This window comes from Schistocerca serialis, chromosome 9 (assembly GCF_023864345.2).
Source record: "Schistocerca serialis cubense isolate TAMUIC-IGC-003099 chromosome 9, iqSchSeri2.2, whole genome shotgun sequence".
In the NCBI taxonomy this organism is placed as follows: Eukaryota; Metazoa; Arthropoda; class Insecta; order Orthoptera; family Acrididae; genus Schistocerca; species Schistocerca serialis.
Genome location: NC_064646.1, coordinates 239085413 through 239107721, shown reverse-complemented (window position 1 = coordinate 239107721; position 22309 = coordinate 239085413). Strand labels below are relative to the sequence as shown.

At 39.9% G+C, this 22309-nt stretch overlaps 1 protein-coding gene across 1 annotated transcript in view; it reads left to right on the top strand.

Annotated features, from left to right (window-relative positions):
• Positions 1-1016: 1016 nt before the first annotated feature.
• The window catches only part of LOC126419511 (xanthine dehydrogenase/oxidase-like), a gene marked incomplete at its 5' end in the record, with an annotated part of 297321 nt that continues 276028 nt past the window's right edge, over positions 1017-22309 (top strand). Inside the window, 3 exon segments of the mRNA XM_050086701.1 lie at positions 1017-1041; positions 5994-6151; positions 6903-7063. Coding sequence (XP_049942658.1) covers positions 1017-1041; positions 5994-6151; positions 6903-7063 — 344 coding nt within the window.

Genomic DNA, 22309 nt, shown 5'->3' with positions numbered 1-22309 from the left:
TGCATGCATGTCATGGTCGTTTGCAAATAATTTTTTTTTCATCAGTGCAAAAACCAGTCCCTTCAGTCTTATTGAACCTGGGCTGCAACCCTCCCTTACTTAGTCACAAAGGCCATTTTGCCACAGACAACTCAAAAGAATTATATGCAGATCTTATAATTCACAGTGTTATCATCTGCTCTGCCATGGATAAGAAAGTCTGGTAACGTGCTCTCCAATCATATAACTCTTCCCTGAAAGATATTTTGTCTTTTTCCAGTTGTAAGAGGTATCACAAGCTGCTGGTCAGCAACTGGAAGCCTGTTGAAGTGTTGCAGTGGTACAGTGTGGCCTGGCTGCATAAATTGCATCTGTGGAGGACAACATCAGTGCGGTGCAAGCTGGCCAATCTGGCGGACCCCACACAGTACATACGAGGTGGAATCCAAAATTTTTGGGACTGGTGCTGCCATCTGGAAAGTAGGAGTGGTAGATCTTTGCACCGCTAGGTGACGAGAGCTGCATATCTGATGAGACAGTGAGGAGAGTGGCATTCAGCTGCGAGGACATGTTGCGCGTCCACAGTGACTTCCGTAATACTCTGTGTTTGATGTGTGGCGATTTTATGTATGGAGACACGAACAGAAGTGTGCACAGACCTTTATCAGACCGCATCTGATGATCCAACCTTCTCGGCACAGATTATTGCCAGCGACTAGAGCTGGATCTACAGCTACATCTACATCCACACTCCGCAAGCCACCTGACGGTGTGTGGCGGAGGGTACCTTGAGTACCTCTTATTAGTTCTCCCTTCTGTTCCAGTCTCATATTGTTCGTGGAAAGAAAGATTGTCGGTATGCCTCTGTGTGAGCTCTAATCTCTCTGATTTTATCCTCATGGTCTCTTCACGAGATACACATAGGAGGGAGCAATATACTGCTTGACTCCTCAGTGAAGGTATGTTCTCGAAACTTAAACAAATGGTTATGACCCAGAGACAAAGCAACAATCATCCCAGTGGAAGAGCCCGGGCTCTCCAAGACCCAAAACAGCAAGACAGGTGAAGAGCAAAGTCAAGAGCATGATCATCATTTTCTTTGATATCAAGGGAATTGTGCACAAAGAATTCATCCCACCCAACCAAACAGTGAATTCAGAGTACTACAATGATGTTTTGCGGTGTCTCCGTGAAAACATGCAGCAACGACGGCCTGAACTTTGGCCTCAAGGGAACTGGCTGCTGCATCACGACAACATGCCCTGTCACATGTCCTTGCTCACCAGGGCTTTTTTGGCAAAAAATAACATGGCGGTTGTACCCCACCCACTATACTCACCAGATTTGGCACCTTGAAACTTCACACTGTTGCCAAAACTGAAACTCAAGTTGATATGCCGTCAGTTCAACACTCTAGAGAGGATTCAAGAAGCATTGCTGGCGGTGATACACACCCTCAAAGAACAGGACTTCCAGAAAACTTTTGACCAGTGGCAGAAGTGCTGGGACCAGTGTGTACATGCAGATGAGAACTACTTCGAGGGTGATGGTGACCATTAATCCAAAGATAAGGTTTTCAACAGATGGCAGTACCAGTCCCGAAAATTTTGGATAGCACCTCGTATACAGTGTTCCAGACACTGTTCCCTGTTGCAGTCATGTGCGTTATGTTACACCAATGATGACATATCAGAAAGTCCCCAGCATTGGGCCATCTGTCATAAGTATTGGGAAAAGGGTCACATTGCAGTAATCTGCCAATCAACTGCACAGAACACAGCACAAGAGACTATGGATATGGATACTCAGGAAATGTTTTTGTCAGGGTCATTTCCCGATCATGATTCCAAAAATCTTTTTATTGAGGTTTTGGTTCTCTCACAACAGCTGTGCCTGTGGGTAGACACTGGCAATGCAGTTTCCCTGCCTAATGCCCAAACATATTCTGACCTTGGCTATTCACTGATGTCACCAGTAAACAGGCACCTCAGGGGATATGATAAACAGCAAATACCCTTGCTTGGCCAGTTCTCAGTGGAAGACACCTATAAATCTTTGACTCCACCTATTACCTTTATTGTCATCCATGAAACTAGTTTAGTAAACCCTTTTGTGTTTGATGCCTTTCATGCCTTTGGCATTTCAGTCATGGACTCTATACAGTTGGTATCTGCTGAAGTCTCTTTTCAGTCTTTGAAATCTCTATGCTCGGAATTTCAGGATATCTTTGTGGAAAGCCTAGGTGCACCACAGCCTTTCAAGCCCATGTAACCTTGAAGCAGTTACTTCATCCTACATTTTTTTTCATGCTACGCAGATTCCCCTGGTTCTCTGCTCCCAAGACAAGGGGGAGCTGGACTGGCTCACCTCTCTCAGGTTTGTAGTTCCAATTTCCCCCAGTGAATGGGGCACACCTGTTGCCATCATTTAGAAAGCCGCTGATAAATTGCTCCTATGCAGCAATGTTAAGACCACCATGAATTCACAGTCTGTGGCTGACACATACCCATTGCCTCATGCTAACAAACTGTTTACATACTTAGCAAGAAGTCAATTTTTCTCCAAACTCCTGAACCATATAGCCAGTTACTCCTGTATGATGAGTCCAAGCATTTCATGCTCATCACACAGTATTTGTCCTTTACCAATACCAGTGGTTGATTTGGTGCCTGAAAGAGCCCCTGCAGTTTTTCAACGCTATTGAGAACAGTCATGTCCAATATTTGGCACAGCTTCAACTACCTGGATGTACTATGAGGTACCACCTGCACAATCTCCAGGCACCCTTTGAAAAACTCTGATCCATGCTTCTACATTGCAAAATTTTTCCAACTGTCTCTCGAGTATTTGGGCTACAAAATCTTGCGGTAGAATGTCCAACCCATGAGAGTATTGTTAGGGGAATTGTGGACCTGCTGCATGCCTTGTCATTGTGTGAACTGTAGGATTATTTAGGTAAAATAATCTATTTCCACCATTTCATTCCCTGGGAATCCATCATCTTGCACCCACACCAGCTCCTTCTACAAGGTGTCCCTTTCGTCTAGTCTCCAATGTGTGATGAGGCCTTCACCATGCTGAAGCACTGTCTCCTGTTGACATTGTGTCTAGCTACCTTTGGTGTTGGCTGTGGATGCCTTGCAGTATGGCGTGGGGGTGTTCCTCCACCATTGGAAAGCAGACAGCTCAAGGCAGTTGCTGTCATTTGCATGTAAAACTCAGAGTTCACTTAGGTCCAGAACTTTCAGGAGAAGAAGGAAGCTTCGACCATTGAATATATATTCATCAAATCCACATTTCCTTGTATGGCACCAAATTCCAACTAATTATGGAACACCAGCCCTTAATTTCATATTTGGTCTGCCTGCCTGGTCCCTGATAAGGCGGCCCACACATTGCAGCTGTGGGCTTTGTTCCTCTAAATTACAACTATGGCTTTCATTTTCACTCCACAGGACACCACACCAATGTTGATGCCTTTCCTCTGGATCCTGAGTTTGATTGGGAGGAGCTTGTGTGTTTTCACTATAATGCCTCCATCCAACAAGCAGTAGATGTTGTTTTGATACTAGTGCCTGAGTCACTAAGCTGAAAGTGGTCAACCACTTCTTCAGGCATATAAGTCTGCCTCATCCAACAGGGTCTTGTCCTCCATATGGCTCCTCCAATCCACTTTGTGACTATTTTGTCTCTCATTCTTAGATGATGTGTGTTTCATCTCCATGGATGGTGCAGCTCCCTCAGTGCTTGTTCCCAAGAGTTTAAGGTGAGAGATTTTACAGCGGTTAAGCTGTTACGTGAGGGTTACTGGGGTGATTTCTGCACCAAAGCCTTGGCTCACAGAATGATTACTAGTCTTGTGTTGACTGAGAGCTGGAATTCTTGGTTGCTGCATGCCCTAGTGTGCTAGTCAAGGAGTGGCTCCTGGGTCATCATTCTCTCTATGGCCTCCAGCAACACAGCTCTGGGGGGGAAAGCATCTCAGTTGATTTTTCGAGTCCACTTCTGAATGTTGTCTGGCTGATTGTCATTCACATAATTTCAGGTTTTCAGTACGTGATCCTCCATACCCCTCACATGGTTCGCACCATTAAGACCCAGACAAAGAAATATCGGAAAGACTTATCCACCGAATATGTATTAATTTTTTTATGATGGCCTACAAGACAGATACTATTGGTTCCCATAGCTCAGTAGAGCTTCCCATGGGTGCCATTCAAGGACATTGATATGTCTCCTCTGTCCTGGATCTCACCCACCATTGCCTTCTGGTGCACCGGTTTTTATGCCAGGGATGGCAGTTTTGGCACATGGTTTTTGGTTAGCGTCCCCACTGCATGCTGTCAGTCATCATACCCCACAACAGCTGCCACATCTAAAACCTTAGGACAGAGGACTACAAGCTCCAGAACCATCAAAATCAGCTCCACATGTGGGTGAGCATGCCCGTCCCGTCCCGGCCACACAACCATCTTCCCAGCTATCCCAGTCACTGGGCACCACCTACCTGTGAAGTTTCCAGCCTCCTCTTCCACCTATGACAGTGCCTTTGCCCAAAGAGCTTACACCTTCACAGCCTCTGGCAGCAGCTCCGGTGGTGCTCCAACCAGAGTGTATACCCCTCACCAGTTTGATATCACAGGAACAACCCTAGCCTGCAACAATGTTGCCTCCACCTTCCACACAGTAGCTGGAAATTAACATGGATTCTGATTTATGCTGCCTGTGACCAGATTTGTCATCTTATCTTCTGATGGTGGGGGCAGTGGGGATCTCCTCACACTGACCACTTTTGCCCAAATCCCCAGTCTCTGGTAACTGCAGTTTGCTCAGGGGCTTCCAAGGAGGAAGACACCATCTTCACACTGCAGCCAACCCCAACTCGCCCTATGGATCAGCAACTCTCACTGCTCCGCCCCCCTCCCCCCCTCCACCCGAGTGGGGAAAGTTGTGATGACTTACATAGATCCATACCCAAAAATCAGACATGGCATCATGGAATCATAAGGCATGCCACAGAAGTCAGCAAATCCAACTAGAGGTTCGACAACTGTCAGAGGCCACCACTTGTAAATGTGTTTACAGCCTCTCATCCACTCATACTGCCTGCTAGCCAATAGCTTTTGGTATCTGGCTCTGCCAGTTCTAGCTCAGTTATATGTTTACCTCTGCATATGTGTTATCAACCTATTATTGTGAGACACTGTGGCTAGTATACCAGTCATAGTAAGTTATTTCCTACACATTATCCTGTCCTCTTGTCAATGCATTCTAGTCCCACAAGAGAACATCACGCGAGATGACTGACACAACAAACTTTAAGTCTAGAAAACAATTTATTATAATGGGTACACTAGCCACAGAGTAACTCACAATAACAGTCCAACAACACATATGCAGAGATAAACACATAACTGAGTTACAGCTGCCCTGGCCTGTCTGTAAAAGCTGTCAACCAGCTGGGAGAGTGCATGACCAGAGGCTGCACCTGCATCTGTGAATGGTGGCATCTGATGGTTGTTGAACTTCTAGCTGCATCTACCTACTTCTGTGGCACACCTTACAACTCTGCACCCACATCTCAGGTAGGGTCTAAGCATGTCACTACATTCCTGACATTTGTTTTCTTCAGATAAGCTGTTATTGGAGGGGGAATGGGTCAAGAGGTCATGATTTGTGTAACATTCATTGACACAGAGCACATTATGCTCAGTGGCTTGTTTACATTTTCTACCAACTTTACTCTTGGCCACACCAACAATTTCAGTGTATTTTATCTTGTAATGACTACTTAGTGTCTCAACTATGTGGTGGGTTGTGACCTTAATGCCTTCCACCATTTGTAATTCAATGAGGGTTTTTATGTGCTGTAACAGATGATTTACTGTAACATTTATTATTGTTATTATTATCCAGACATGTTTTTGTATGAACTGCTGATTTTTAAACACTATATCCATGTGGAAGAAACCAGAAACTGAAATCATAATTTCATCTTACAGTGGATAACACAGTTCCTGTGGGCACTTCACTGAACACTTACATAAGAAATTATGTCAACCTCAAAGGAACTAAAGCAATGTGCCATGAAGGAGGCTGTGGCTCATGTATTGTTATGATGACAAGAAAACATCCTGTCAGCCAGAAAGTGGAGTCATTTGCAGTCAATTCTGTAAGTCTCCTATATAAAAAGACCATACTATTAACAACTACTTACATTAATACACTAGCTGAACAAAAAATATCTTATAGTTTGTTTATGGTGCTCCAAATGTATATAGCCAGAATCAAAGGGGTAATGGAGAGGCCACAAGCAACAGCTGTTGCCACTGGACATGGGTCTGCAAATAAAAATACCATTTTTAATTGACAGGGAAAGAGAAAAACAAGCAAAATGCATTTAATGTAACATTATTTTCATTTTCTTGCCATATAGTTGTTCAAACAAGCACTCACAATCATGCAAGCAATCTTCACATCGTCAATACACAGTCCTGGTACATTTTCAAACATTTAGGATTGGTGGGGAAATTTGATGGTCAAAGAACTGGAATACATTTACCAGCCCAGCAATGTAATAATAAAAGTCTGTATGAATTCCAGTACATGCAGAAGAGAGAGCAGGCACATCATATGTCAAACAGCTAATACATTTTCATTTGTTGCCTAAAAATGATATTTGTAATATCATCACTGAAGTAATAGTACGTCATGTAGTGCTTGTAGTAGGGAATAATGTTTCTTGATACCCAGCAACAACCATTAGCAAGTGTATATGGATTTCCTGAGTACACTTTATATGGCAATAATTGTTTACTTGGGCCTCTCTCTGAAATCTTTTAGCTTGTTTCTGGGTATTTTGTTGAACAATTAAATATTACTTTTCTGTCACCAAAAATTTTAATTTTATCGTTGTTTTACAGTGTTTGATACCAGTATTTTCATGCCACAACTGTAAGATAACAACAATTGAAGGAATTGGTAATAGAAGAATTGGGTATAATCCAATTCAGAAGACACTTGCTGCTTTCAATGGCACACAGTGTGGGTACTGTTCTCCTGGAATGGTTATGAACATGTACAGGTATGTGTAGTTGCGTTTAAAAGTTTGTAAAACTATTTTTTTTTTATGTACCGAGACATCATAACTATGGTTTCAAATTGTTTAATTTGTTCTCCCCTTTCATCATACAAAATGTTGTCATGGAAACTCATTATGATTTTAGCAGTTCACTGTTTCTTGTTCCCTATCTATAAGGTACAGATAAAAAAAAAAAAGGGAGTGGTTGAAAATCATTTCAGGTCTAACTGATCACTAATACATAAGACATAAACACAGAAGCAAAACACAAATGGTTGTATCAGTGCATAACATGAAATTGAAAGTAAAATTTCCATAAGAGGTAGCTGAAAATTTTAACATGTATTTTACTAATATAGCAAAGCAGGAAATCGAAAATCAGTATGTCAATGGACCTACATACCTACCAAATTATTTAAATGCTAGTGTTAAGTCTATGTTCCTTCAAACAGTCATGGAAAAAAAGGTGAAACAAATAATAAGGTCACTCAAAAACAAATATTCATGGGGACTGGATGGTGTGCCAGACTATGTCTTTAAAAAGTCGTCTGATAATGTATTAAAACCTCTGATACATATATATATATATTACACAACTTCTTATCAACTGGAATCTTTCCCAATAGCCTAAAAACAGCTAAAGTAACTCCACTGTTCAAAAAACGGGACTCTGAAAATGTAAATAATTATCATCCAGTATCCCAACTCAGTGTTTTCTCCAAAATATTTGAGAAAATTTTCTACAATAGACTACTAAGCTACATTACAAATAATTCATTACTCTCAGCAAATCAACATGGATTCAATAAATCAAAGTCTACAACAACAGCAATGTATGAGTTCAAAGAAGCTGTGCTTAAAGCACTGGATGACAGAAAAGATGCTACTGGTATCTTTCTGGACCTTTCGAAAGCTTTCGACATAATTGACCATGACTTCCTCATTCACAAATTAGATCAAAAAGGTGTCCAAGGAATCCCAAATCAGTGGATAAGATCTTACCTAGAAAACAGGCAGCAAGTGGTGGTTTTAAGGCATGATGACATTTCAGCACAAGGAAATATTATCACAACAACACATGTCTCCAGTAAATCAAAAATAAAGTACAGAGTGCCACAAGGTTCTGTCCTAGGACCTCTAATGTTCCTCCTTTACATTGATGATATAAATGACTTTATTAAATTGGGAAAACTAATCTTCTTTGCTGATGACACCAGCATGTTAATAACAGCTGCTGACAAAATCTCATTGGAAGTAGCAATAGATACTGTAATGTCCCAAATTACTAGCTGGTTTCAAAAAAATAAAATAATAATAAATAAAGAAAAAACTGTCTTTATGAATTTCCGCTCTTCTCCACATTTGCAAAAATTTGTTACAGTGCCATACCTTGAAAATATGTTACTGAACTCGGCTACTGACACTAAGGGTCTAGGCCTGTGGGTACAAGATAATTTAAAATGGGACTGTCATATAAAAGAACTTGAGAAAAAACTTTCAAAAGCTTGTTATGCTCTGCGTGTGTTAAGTAAAAGTGTGAGCAAGTCAATAGTTATTCAGGCGTATTATGTGTACTTCCATGCACTACTTCGATATGGGCTAATCTTCTGGGGAAATTCAGCCACCAGCATAAAGATCTTTAGGATGCAGAAAAGAGCAATCAGGGCTATCTGCAACCTCATAAAACTGGAAACATGTAGACCACATTTCATCTTGATGAAAATAATGAGCCTACCAAGCCTTTACATGTATGAGTGTATCCTGTTCGCAAATGAGTATCTTTTATACCAAGCTGGACATCTTCAACAAAATAAGCATATACACAGGGACAACACAAGAAACAAAAATAATATCCACATATCACAGTGTAGAACAGCACTGTACCAAAAAAGTGTATCACAGATAACAGTTCAGCTATATAACAGCCTACCCAGTGATTTAAAATTGCAGCAACATATTTTTTTTTTAACATAATCTTAAGTCATTTCTAGTGGAAAAATGTTTTTACTCTGTAAAAGAATTTTTAAATTACAAAAAATACCCTTGTAAACAATGATTATGTAATAATGGTTAAATTCAAATTGCTATATTTGTCACTTGTAATTTATGATTGTTATCTGTAATTAATTTTGTCATGCTCTCTCTCTCTCTCTCTCTCTCTCCCTCTCTGTGTGTGTGTGTGTGTGTGTGTGTGTGTGTGTGTGTGTGTGTGCATTTCTTTCGCAATTTTGACTAGTCCTATATTCAATGTACTGTTTAAGTATGTAATGAATGAATGAATGAATGAATACTTTTTGAAAATGTTTGATAAATGTTGTTCATTGAATTCTGGCACAGTCATCCCTGTCACTAGTGATGCAACTCCTTCTATATTAATGCTCCTGCATTTCTAGCTTTCTTGGTGTTGAAGTTTTTTCTTTCATTATTAAGATATAAGATGGCAGCTAGTGTTGATATACATAGTGTTCATGTGAAAAAAAGTGAAAATTATACTGATAAAAACAGCGTGTGCACTAATTGTAGTGATGAAATCAGGAAGGTAATGATTGTGTAAGTAGTCTGCATCTAATCATTAATATTCTGATGAGTGAACTAAAACAATTTACATCCAGAAAGTGTAAACCGACAGCAAACTTGCCTCACAATAACCTCGAAATTCCAGGCAAAGTGGAAAACAAAGTGCCACATTCTCAACGAAGTTTATTGTATGAACCTAATATTGTGTTTACTAGCAGATTCAGTGTGCAATCAACCATGCAAGATAAGAAACATTGTGCATGCGAAGTGATACATCCTAAAGAATGCCTAAGAGCTCAATTACAGCTATGAAAGAAAATGAGTCAGAAAGACCTGAACACTTGCATGACTTAAATATCAAATGTTTGTCCAGTACTGACACAAAATTCTTTGGCTATAATGTCGGATGCCCTTCTAAACATGCAGAAAAACCTAAATGAAGAAAAGTAGTAGTGATGGCAGACAGTCATGGTCATAGATTTTCTTGCCTTCTGAACGGTCTGTCCAGTGTACAAACAATCACTTACATAAAGCCTGGTCCTTCTATGTCAGAAGTTTGCAAGCATGTATGATCCACAAATGTTCCTGGCTTATCCTCTGAAGATTTTGTTGTGCTATTTGGTGGGTCAAATGACGTGTGCAAAAACGAAACTCACAAAGCAAAACAAGAACTAAAAAGCTGTTTAGGACAGTTAACACACACAAATGTTGTAGTGCTGAACATCCCACATCGGCATGACTTACCATCTTAGTCATGCGTAAATAAAGAAATAATCAATGCCAACGCCGGCCGGGGTGGCCGAGCGGCTGTAGGCACTACAGTCTGGAACCGCACGACCGCTACGATCGCAGGTTCGAATTCTGCCTCAGATATGGATGTGTGTGATGTCTTTAGGTTAGTTAGGTTTTGAGTAGTTCTAAGTTCTAGGGGACTGATGACCTCAGAAGTTAAGTCCCATAGTGCTCAGAGCCATTTTGAATCAATGCCAACCAACAAATTTCATTACTTTGCAAACATTTAAGAAATGTAGACCTCATAAATGTTAACAATATTGGAATCTGATTCCACACATTACATGGATTGCATGTTACCAACATTGGGAAAAAACTGCTTGTCAGAAAAATTAAAGAAATTATAAACAAGAGGCATCAAACACTCATTTTATGTCATAGACTTCCCTTAACCTTTCGTGCTGGAAGTAGACCTTTGGCCATGTGGACTACCAATCCTCAGGCAGTTACACATGTGTTATTCATCACTTATCACAGATCCACACTTTTAACTATTTAAAATTTTAAGTGAGGAACCATTTGCCGAAAAACCTGGTCTCAATTGCATGTGCGCAATTCATGCTTACGCTCGCATCATTCCTTATACACCATGGCTTTAAATTTTATGTCATGCTGCTACTTCCTCTACACAAGAACATATATTCCTTTAATTCTCAATAGTGCCCCTGGACACATGCAATTACATGGCTGAAGGTTACTGCTGGAGCAAACAAAACTGTTACTTAGATCTCAACAGTGTTCTTATATAATTAAAACATGCCTGTTAACAATCACACTCCAAGAAATCAGTCAACCATCAGGACTATGCTTTGATACATTATATGCACTCCTCTAAGTACTTGGTCATATTATTAAATTGCACCATTCTCCCTACTTATTAAAATTAGTTAATCAAAAAAATGCAAAAGAAATTCTTCTCCTACTATATACAAATAAAAATGAAATCTTTCTCTTAGTTATATTTTCAGTGCAGTTATTTCTTGCTAATTCTACTTTGTTTCTGTGTCAGGGTCACCCTTAAGGCTGAAAGTCTTATTAATGCAATTCCCTATTATAAAACCACAAACTACCAATGATATTTATCACATAATCACTAAGGTATTTTACTACTTACATTACATTACATTCCCAGTACAAACATTACTTTTCTTCAGAAAACATCTGAATGTGTCTGTGTTTCAACAATGACTATCCCTATTTCCTTTAGCAAGAGTGGATACATTATTGTGCACATCTATCGGATTATTTCTACATGCATTCACTGCGTATGGACTAACAGTCACATTATTTGCTGGTGAATTTCTGTACATGTCCTGATTTGACACATTATTTCCACCCTTCTGTACATTAAATGAACTACTGCAGCTCTTATTACGAGTATACGAAGACAATGCAGAAGGCGACATAGAAGCAGATTTACCAAAGTCTTTATTAGCAAGTTCTGCCATATGGTAGGTACGATAAGCAATAATGTCTCTATCAACAAAACTTTCAAGTCCGGGTACGTTAGGAACTCCAGTACCTCCACGTACAATGGCTACAGTGAGCCAACCATTACCATGATCGAAGGTATCATTAATGTCAATACTAAAATTCAGTCTACAACCACAGAAAACACAAGGTCCATCAACAAGTGCAGTAGCAGCAACACTCTTAACTGGTGTGCGGTTCTTCTTGTCCCCAGCTGTTGTGGCAAACTCGATGTTCTCGATCGTTTTATAAACTGTCTGCTTAGAACGGCGACGAAATCTCCTGTAAGGCATTGAAAGATTCCTGTAACTCTTTGACCTGGGATACTTCTCTGGCCAAATTATTTACTTTGTTTGATAAATCTTTCAAACTTTTCTTAACTTCAGATACATCTGATTCTACCTTTTCTGTTTTGTTATTAACATGTTCTAATATACTATGATCCCTATCATCTAGAGCAGGATTAAACTTTTGAACTAACGCTTGTTTGCGTTTGACTAACATCTCAGGGCCACTTTAGCGGTTATGTTAGTCTCGACCTTTTCAAAAAACTCATTTTGCCGTTGGATATCATCCTCATGCTCTCTTTCTCTTTGTTGTTCTATTATTTCCAATTTCTGGAACAGCAATGCAAGCTTATTGCTTGAATTTGCTAGCTGCGCCTGTGTTTCTTCACTTTTCGCTGCTCTCTGGCAGCTGATTTCAACCGCCAGACAAACAGTCTTGTTCCCCCAGTGATTGTAAATTCTGTTGATAAATATCAGTCTTTGATTGTACACTGTCAGGTGGGATTGTAGTTTGTTCAGTTTCATTCACTATAGTCCCTCCTGCCAACGACCCAGGAATATTCTCCACCTGGTCATCAGTTTTATAATTTTCGAATTCCAAATGATTATGTCTTGTACTCGGTCTAACCATTGTGCTAACTGATGTAAATAGCGTCACACACAAAAATCAGACAATAAATAAATAACACTTTCTACACTAATAGTTTCAATCAAAGTGGTAGAAGGCAGCTATGTGTAAAGTTTGTTATTAATTGTATGGGCCCAGGTACTACTGACTAGCTTCAATTAGAAACCTGGTCATTTGCGTTCGAGTCCTTACCTCACAGTCTGTCTTGGATGTAAAGAACAGTGTGGGTCTGCAATCACTAATTCAGATTCTAAGTCAGCTTGTTGTCATTCCAATGTGTATAATACATGTAACGGAAACATTTTATTCATTAATTACAATTCACTATGTGTTTTTATACATACATTTAATCAATAACAACAATAAAATTAGGTCTCAGGATTCTAATTTTGATGTCAGCATCAGGAATCGGTGTTCAGTGCAATCAGCTGTTGGTGTATATGAACTGAGCTGTTTAAATGAAAAAAATAAACAATGTTTGTATCCACAAAAAGAAACTCTGTAGTGATAAGGATTATCTTTGAAAAGTCAATTATATGCAGAACACTACTACTGATGCTAGTGTAATATAATAGCAATTAATAAAAATAATAAAAAAGAATATAGTAATAATTATTATTTGAATATTAATAGTAGTAATTCTTTCTCTGCCAGAGACTGGGTGTACGAATTATTAATTAATTATATATTGTCTTTGAAATTAGTTTTGTAATGTGAATGAGAGTTAACTCCCTAAGCACTTTGACTTGAAACTGTGAATATGCTTTGATAGCTTTTAATAAAGTGATGTCAAAACAAAAGAGAAATACCTCTAATAATACTATGCTTACAGTTCTGTTAGGTAATTATGCACCCTGTCTCTCAGTGATTAATAACCCAACATTACTATTAACTCAACATTGATCAGCAATCAGCAAACTAGCTCTGTACTCAATCTCGCAACCTTGAGTAAATCTGAAAGTGAAATATATTGAATTATTCTTAGCCACCATGTAGCTCATGGAATCTGAAAGAAAGATTAGTGTCCTAACCAGTGGAATGTCTCAAAGATGAGGTGAAAGAAAATTATCAATTATTTTCTTGTATGGCACCTAACAATTGTCAGTGTTTCATTGAGGCCATGTCTACTCAAAGTTTAGGTTTACTCAAGGTTTAGGTTTGCAAATAATTATGTACATTACACAAGTTTGAAGTCATGAACAACTATATTTTTGGTTTTGTTTATGACTTACATAGACTGTTACAGCAAGATGAACCTCAGATAATCATTCTTTCCTCTTTAAGTTCAAGAACAGAAGAAGTCAACCAGAATAGAAAAGTTCAGACACACAATCTCGAATGTACATGGAATATTCATCAAGGCATACATTGCAACATAATGCATTTGTTTACTCTTTGGCATACATTGCCAGCTATTTATATAATAATTATCAATACATGGCATTTACAAACTTCAAATTCATGACCACCCCAGGAGATAGAGTACAGTTCCCAGACATGTAATTTACATAAAGATTGACTTAAATGGCTTCCAACACACTTTATATAAATTTAACAATAATTAGAACTAATGTTAGTTATTTGTTTATTAGATTTCCATACATTACAATCAAAGATTTGTATTTCTGAGTAACCAAATAGTGGTAGAAGATTCATTTGAAATACAACTTTTAGATACAGCAGCAATTTCTATTGAATTATGCTGTCTAGTTTGCTATCTAATGGATTATATTTTAGTAACAATCTTTTTACTAAGTAAACTGTTTACTCTGAAACCAAATGGGTGCAAGAGCAGCTACCATGATTTTGTCATTTGGTGTATAAATGCTATTGTTATTTACTTGCCTTTTTCATCTACTTCATCTGGGTGTTTACAAACAATCACTGACAATGAAAACTATAATTACTGATGTTTTGTAATTAGCACAGTTTTCAGGCAAACTAGCTTCACTCATGAATTCTAAATAAACAAAAGACTGTAACAAGTATTAAAGCTAAATTGGCTAAACATTGAGTTAATATTCAAGATTCTGAATACTGTACCTATGTAATCGTGGCATGCACCAACAAAGAGAGTATCTCCAACATAAAAGTTACTTATAAGCTTTCAAATCACAAAGTGGCAATTTTGGCTGACATCCAACTACGTGCAGGTGAACATAATAACAAACTGTTAGTTTAAGAATAGGCTGCATTATGCTTCGAAATATTGCTAGGTTGGCTTATACTGTGTTTGATGAACTAAAAGAAATTTTAAAAAATCTGGGTTACAGAAAATGTTGGATGATTACAAATTTAGAAAAATTTGTAGGCACAAATTGTGTATATGAATGAGCACCATATTTCAAATTACAGTCAGTTATATGAAATTATTAATTAGTGAGTTACTCAATTAATGCCATTTGTCATATTGTACCGAAAAATTAAAGTAACAAATATATGCATAGTTCTGGATCGAACAATGGTTATAATGAAACCTGAAATGGAAAGTGGTACTGTCTACGAACTTTGATGTAAATTACCACACAAGATAATTAGTTTTAGATAATTTAACAACTTTACAGGTAACTGAGGTTGCTTAAGTTTCAAATGGTGTAGATCACCTTTCTCAAATATAAGTATTAGCTTATAGATTTTTTGCAAATAGTGAACTGTAGTGCTAACTTAAATTAATTGTAACTTTTACTTAAAAGTGCACTAATGAAAACTAATTACATTAATGGAATCAGACTCTTGAAATGAGAATCCATATAACAAATTTAAGTCAAATTATGTCTAAATAGGATTTTGCGATTTTTAAGTAAGTGTTACGTGTCAACATGTAAATGTGTTGAAAATAAGATAAAAATTAGTGAAAAGAATTGGTTGTTTATGAGAACAGAAAAATGTAACAGATGGGAGGCATCCATCTGCTGTGCCACAAAGTTTCCCCAGAAGATGGCTCAGGGCAGCAGTTGCCCCCTTACTGTGTTGGATGTTTGTCTGCATCACTTGCAGCCACCAGTTTGCTGCAATGGCCGCTTCCTACATTTTAATTATCCTGATGTAACTGACAAGAACCGTAAATAAAGTTTCAGGCCTAATTCTCACACTGCCCTCAGGGATTCTTCACTGACTTTCACGAGGATTTGGCTCTCAGATATGATTTTCCCATTGATGAGGCCTTGTGGTTCTATACCCATACTTTCTTGAATAGTGTCTTTGGAGAAGCATCCTTAAGAACTTTTGGTACCCAAACTGATATCTTTGTGGTCCTGAAGAGTTCAGCTGCTGTCTTGACCAGCGGTTTCATCCCCCCTATGGAGATATCTTAGGCATCATTTCCTTCAGCCAGTCCTCTCTCCTCAAGGTTAGAGCATCTTTGTCCAAATAGACCCTCATGAATTTGAGTCCTGGACTTGTATCCTGCACAGTCTTCCTAAAGAGACCCATCTGAACTAGCTCCTGCTCTGTGAGGTGATTTTTGTAATGGTTGAATAACTGCCATTCTAAAAACTGAGACTGCAATGCTATAAATCTGTTTAGCTATTTTTGGTTCAACTTTTTTTGTAACTGATTATCTTGAGAAGTGTGAGTTTTAGACTCCCCTGTTTTCTTGTTGCCTAGCTTGAAGGCAGAAGAGTTCTGTATATCACTGTCACTCTGAGACAGTCTTTAGGAAGCTATTCCTTGGCCTCCAGTTGTTTTTGTTTTCTGAGAAGTTTTCTCCTCTGAGCCCAGACAGGGATTTGATCTTGACATGGCCCAAATTTTCCAGATGATTTTCACTTCTTTGACTTGGCTGTCATGATGCAGTTGAGGAAACAGCTTCCATTGCTTCCAACCCTGATGCTTTGGTCTCATAAAGACTCCTGGTTTTTGTTTTGTTTTTCATGTTCCCTGTTTTTATCCCATGAAGATTGTGGATATGTCAGGCCTACACCAAGGACCCAGATGAGGTGCATGGCCAATTACTCAGGAAGGTTGCCTGCAGTGAGGGTCCATTCATGACACATCCATCCATGTGCCAGGCACCACACAGCATGGATCGCACTTTGGGCTGGGTGCAAGGGAAATTGAGGAGGGACTGTGGGAGTAGATGTAGGAGAGATGGGACATCATGAGACATGCTTCATCTCGTTCATTCACTGACACCTGTCCAGCATGGGAGACGCTGCTAGTAGCTATGCTGCAGCCAGTATAACCTTCACGTTCATGCAAACATGCAAGCGTCTCCATCCACAAAATCAGTGCTGCCAAAGGGCAGTCCCAGAGATGTTGCTACCCATTCTTCACTTACATAAGTAAGGTTTGGTAGAGCTATGGTTCTGTGAAACTATAGGAGGGTTTTTTTTCCTGATTTCATGGCCTGTTCAATATTACTTTTCAACACAAATGAATTCCCTCTGATGCACACACACAAACACACACACACACACACACACACACACACACACACACACACACACACACACACACCTCTCCAACTGCTTCCTCAGACCCTTCCACTCATGTCAGTTTTCACTACAAATTGTGATACAGACTGTGCACATATCTTGCCATTGGGCACCCCTGGTGCCCCTCACAGCTTTGCACCCTAGCAGCTGCTAATAATTGTGATACATCTTTTATAGAACTCTTACCATTTTGACACCCCTCTCATCTCAGCACCACAAACAGCGTTTGTGTCACTTTGTCCTTAAACTGGGCCTGCCTTGCTTTATTGTGAATTTTTTTTTAAAATCATTCTTCATGTGGAAGTAAATTTTCTTAATTTTTATGTTCATGCCATGGTTGTATATATGTGTTGTGTCACAGCAAGGATAATTAAAATGTTTAACTTGTTCCAAGAATCCCTTATTCAAGACTGATTCTGATCTATGAGTTTTTATGGTCTGAAATGTCATTGCTTTAATTTTATCCAAAGACAGTTTTAGGTTGTGATCTGAGACTATCTGCTGGAACAAATGGACATCCATATGCTCCACGTCTCACCTTCTCTGCCCATCTCCTCCTCTCGTCCACTTGCCCATCCACTCCTCTCACCTTCTTTGTACATCCCCTGCTGCCCCACCCTCCCCTGTGCAGCTCCTTCCCCTACTTCCTCTGTCCATCTTCTCTCTCTCCTCTTTCTGTCCATCTACAACTCCTCTCCCATCTCTCAGTCCATCTCCTACTCCCTCTTCTCTGTTAGTCCATCATGTCCTCCTACTCTCCCTGCTGAACTCCTCCTCCCACACACCCTCTTTTTTCATCTGCTTCTCCCTCTCTCTCACCTCCTATCCACCCTATCTATCTCCTACCCTCTCTCTTTGCACCTCTTCCTTCCCACATCACCCTATCCATCTTCTCCCCCTCCAATGCATACTCCTTCCTCCTTCCTTCTCTCCTTATTAGCAATCTTGTCCTCCTCTGTCTGCCTCCTTTCTCCCCCTCCTGCTCCCCTCCCTTTTTCCAACCGCTCCTCCCACCTCTCTCTGTTCATCCCTTTCTGCCACCCTCTCTTTGTTCATTTCTTTCTGCCCCTCTCTCCACCCATCCCCACCTGCTGCCCTCTCTGTTCATCCCATCCATTATCAGTCTTGTCCTCCCCCATTCATGCCTATCTGCTGGAAGAATGTTTCTTGCCTCTGTCATGTAGCCTGCCCTGCAAAAGATGTCATTATGCCAGAGCTATGTGCTTCCCGCACAACATGCCATCAAGCAGGGCAGTCTATACAGCAGGAGTTGTAAAACACATTTTTGCAGTATCTTCACTCCTATTGGAGCTAGGCTAGCTCAGTGCTGATACTCAAGAAGTCCGCTGTTTGGGTGCCAAATATGCTTGATATTTATCCAGGAGTCTGAGAAGAGATCCTGGAAATTCCTATATACAATCTGCTGTATAAATGCTTTAGCTATAAATTTTATAAAATGTATTTCCTAATAGCTCAGGTGGTACTATCACCCATCCCTCATGGTTGCAAGTACACTCCTCCGATGCTAACGGATGTTGTGCAAAGGTGTATGCAGAGTTGTCTCATTGGCCTACTCTCACGTTTGTCCATAATGATAGTGTGTGCACGTGTGTCCACAATGGTGAATATTTTAAGTAGATGGCAATTACATCAGCAAGTGATCACTGGCAACTTCTGTTGGAAGTCCCCACACATTAGTATTAGTGCACGACCTGTGATGATGTTGTTACTATGGATGTCTTGCAGCATTGTTCTGAGTGTTCCAGCTGTGTTTCTATGTGTCATGGAGCATTCATCCCAGACTGTTAACACACAATCAGTTAGCACATGAGCCCGCCTACTGGACTGGTTTATATTGCATGATGTGTCGTGGTGTGGTACATATAATGGTATACGTAGTGTGGAATGTGCTGTCATTCCTCCATACAGTAGTGTACCAGTAATATCAGAGCTAACAATAGCAAGTGCAGTATATCATTGTGATCATACTTCTGCCAGTAGTAGACTTATTAAAAATATTTCCCCTTTACCATCAGGTGCATCAAGAAAACATTGGCCATCATGATAAGTCCATATGCACCCCATTAGCTCGCTGTATGTCTCTTTTTGGTCGTAATTTAGAAGTGATTTATGTGAATCTACATTGGCTTTGGAAGTCATCGACATCATAACTCATTTTATGAATTACCTCTATCAGAGGTGCCAGCAAGCCAAAGTCTACTAGTTGTTTATTGCACATGCCTATACACATATCTGCAATTGCAATTAATGCATGGTTGAGCACACAGTCACCCAACTGCTCAGACTTGGTTGTTGCCTGTGGAAAGATGGGAGTAGGTGAGATGAGCAGTGGTCATAAGCCATAAGCCGGAAGATGGGGGGGGGGGGGGGGGGGGGGGGGGAGGTGTCGTCGGGCGAGGCAATACATACACATATGTATGCTAAATATCTACTATCTGACTGCCCATATTGCCCTTAAGGAACCTGTCATGTGGGCTGCCCAACAGAGGAGGTCGATAAGGCAGGTCGACACTATTCCCACACAACACACCTGTTGTAGAGGGTCTTTAAAGCTGGGGCTTAGTAACACGCATGTCTGTATCTTCATAAACATTAGAGCTTGAGCATTTTAAACTCCACTATGTTGGTCATCTTGGGGCAAGATGTTTTCGCCATAGATTGGTCTGTGTACATGTATGTCACATAATGCACACACCTCTTGGTCCATCTCCTCCTCCACCGTTTCTGCCTATCACTTCACTGCCTCCCTATCTGTCCATCTACTCCTCCCATCTCTCAGCCTGTCTCCTCTTTCCTTTCCTCATTCTATCCATCTCCTCCTCTCCTTATCCCACTGCCCATCTCATCCTCCCCTCACTCTGTCCATTTCCTCCACCTCCTCTCTTGCTGTCCGTCTCTTCCTGCCCCCTCTCTGTACATTCCCTTCTGTTCACTCTCTCACTACCGATCCCCTCCCGCCCCTCCCACCTTATCCATCCCTCTCCATGTCTTCCTATCTATTTCAACCCTTCCCTAGCACTGCAGAAGAGGTTGATAAAGCAGGCTGGTACTTCACCCACAACACACCTCTCATACAGCACAACCTGTATGCCAAGGGCTTGGAAACCCTTTTATCCCATGACATGCAGGCTGCCCTACAAAGTAAGTTCATAAGGCAGGGTAGGTCGGTACTACACACCTGAAATGCATGGCACCCTATACAGTAGGGGCTTAAAAATGTTACATGTCTTTATTTCCGTATATATTAGAGCTAGAGCCTTATAAACCCGCTTATGTTGCTACTCTCGAGGTAAGGAGTTTGTGTGCCAAATTTGTCCCACTTCAGTACAGGAGCCTGGAAGAATTTCCTGATCCAGAAAACATTGGCCATCATGATAAGTCCATATGCATCCCATTAGCTCACTGTATGTCTCTTTTTGGTCGTAATTTAGAAGTGATTTATGTGAATCTACATTGGCTTTGGAAGTCATCAACATCATAACTCCTTTCGTGAATGACCTCTGTCAGAGGTATCAGATACGTATGTCCCTGTCATTCTTTCATTAAATCAGTATATGAATTAGGCAAGTACAAGACAGTTAGGTCCCTGTCTTTTGTAATTTTGTAGTTTCTACTTCAGTAGAAATTATCTGATACATGACCTTCCTCAGAGGGCCTTTTCCTTGCCAGCATCAAATTTTCACAGAGGCAATGTTCCTGCATCTCTCCATTCTCTTCCCTTTAGGGGCAGGTCCTCTTTCTTTGTTACATGTACCCTATTCATTACACCATTTACATGTAAGGGTACAGTATCTTGTTTAATGTTATACATCACTCTTCTCTCTATTCCTGTACTTTGAGATAACGTACTCTTATATTATCTAGTATCCTTATCTGATTACTGAGCTTCCCCTTCTGCTGTCTTTTTTATGTACTCCTCTGTGTTTCATTCAGTGTGACCAAAGGTTACTTTTGTTCATTACAAATGTATCATGTTGCTGTACTATAAAGTCCCAATGTAGATTTCATCCTGATATTAGCTTATCATTCTACTGCTATGCAAGGATACCTGTTCTTCTCCTCTTTGATGTTATCATGTTAACATTCCGCACCTTTCCAATCTTTCCAATTAAACTCCTAAAAACATTATCTATGGTTGCTTAGTACCTTAAACATATACAGTGTTTGTGATATTGGCCAGAAAATTATCATCAATCAATATCACAAAGTGAAGTCATACTCAAGTTAATATACCAAAAATAACATATATAGTAACTGCTTTTTTTAGCCATCTGCCTTCTGGGTGGTTTGATGCAGCCCACCATGAATTTCTTCCCTGGGCCAACCTCTTCATTTCAGAATCGAGTATTCCATTCTTTATCTGTCATCCTGTCCCTTCATCTTGTCAGAGTTTTCCACATGTTCTGTTCTTTGCCGATTTGATTCCCATCAGTTATGGTTTTCCCAAGGTTCATGATTTACTACCCCACAACATTGAGATCCGAGATGCAAATATACATTCTTGGAAGTTCCTTCCTCAAATTAGGACCTATGGTTGATAGTAGTAGGCTTCACTTGATCATGAATGCCCTCTTTGCCTCTGTTAGTCGTTTTTTATTTCCTCCATGTCCGCCACTGCTAGCTGAGTGGTCAGTGCAACGGAAAGTCATACCAAACAGCCCGGGTTCAATCCCTGGCTGGGTCGGAGATTTTCTACACTCAAGGACTGGGTGTTGTGTTGTCCTTATCATCCTCCTTTCATCCCCATTGACAAGCAAGTCACCAAAGTGGTGTCAACTCAAAAGACTTGCACCAGGCAAATGGTCTACCCGCCGGTAGGCCATAGCCACACGGCATTTCCTCCAAGCATCATCCATCTAGAGTTACTTTGCTAATTTTGATGTGAAATTTCTCATTTTTCTCATTTCTACAATTTCTCAATATTTTCCCTTTTCCTGGTTTACTCTCAGTCCATATTCTGTATTTATTAGACTGTTCATTAATTCAGCAAATTCTGTAATTCGTCTCCATCTTCACTGAGGATAGCAATGTCATCAGTGAACTTTATCATTGATATCCTTTCACCCTAAATTTTAGTCTCACTTTTAAATCTTTCTTT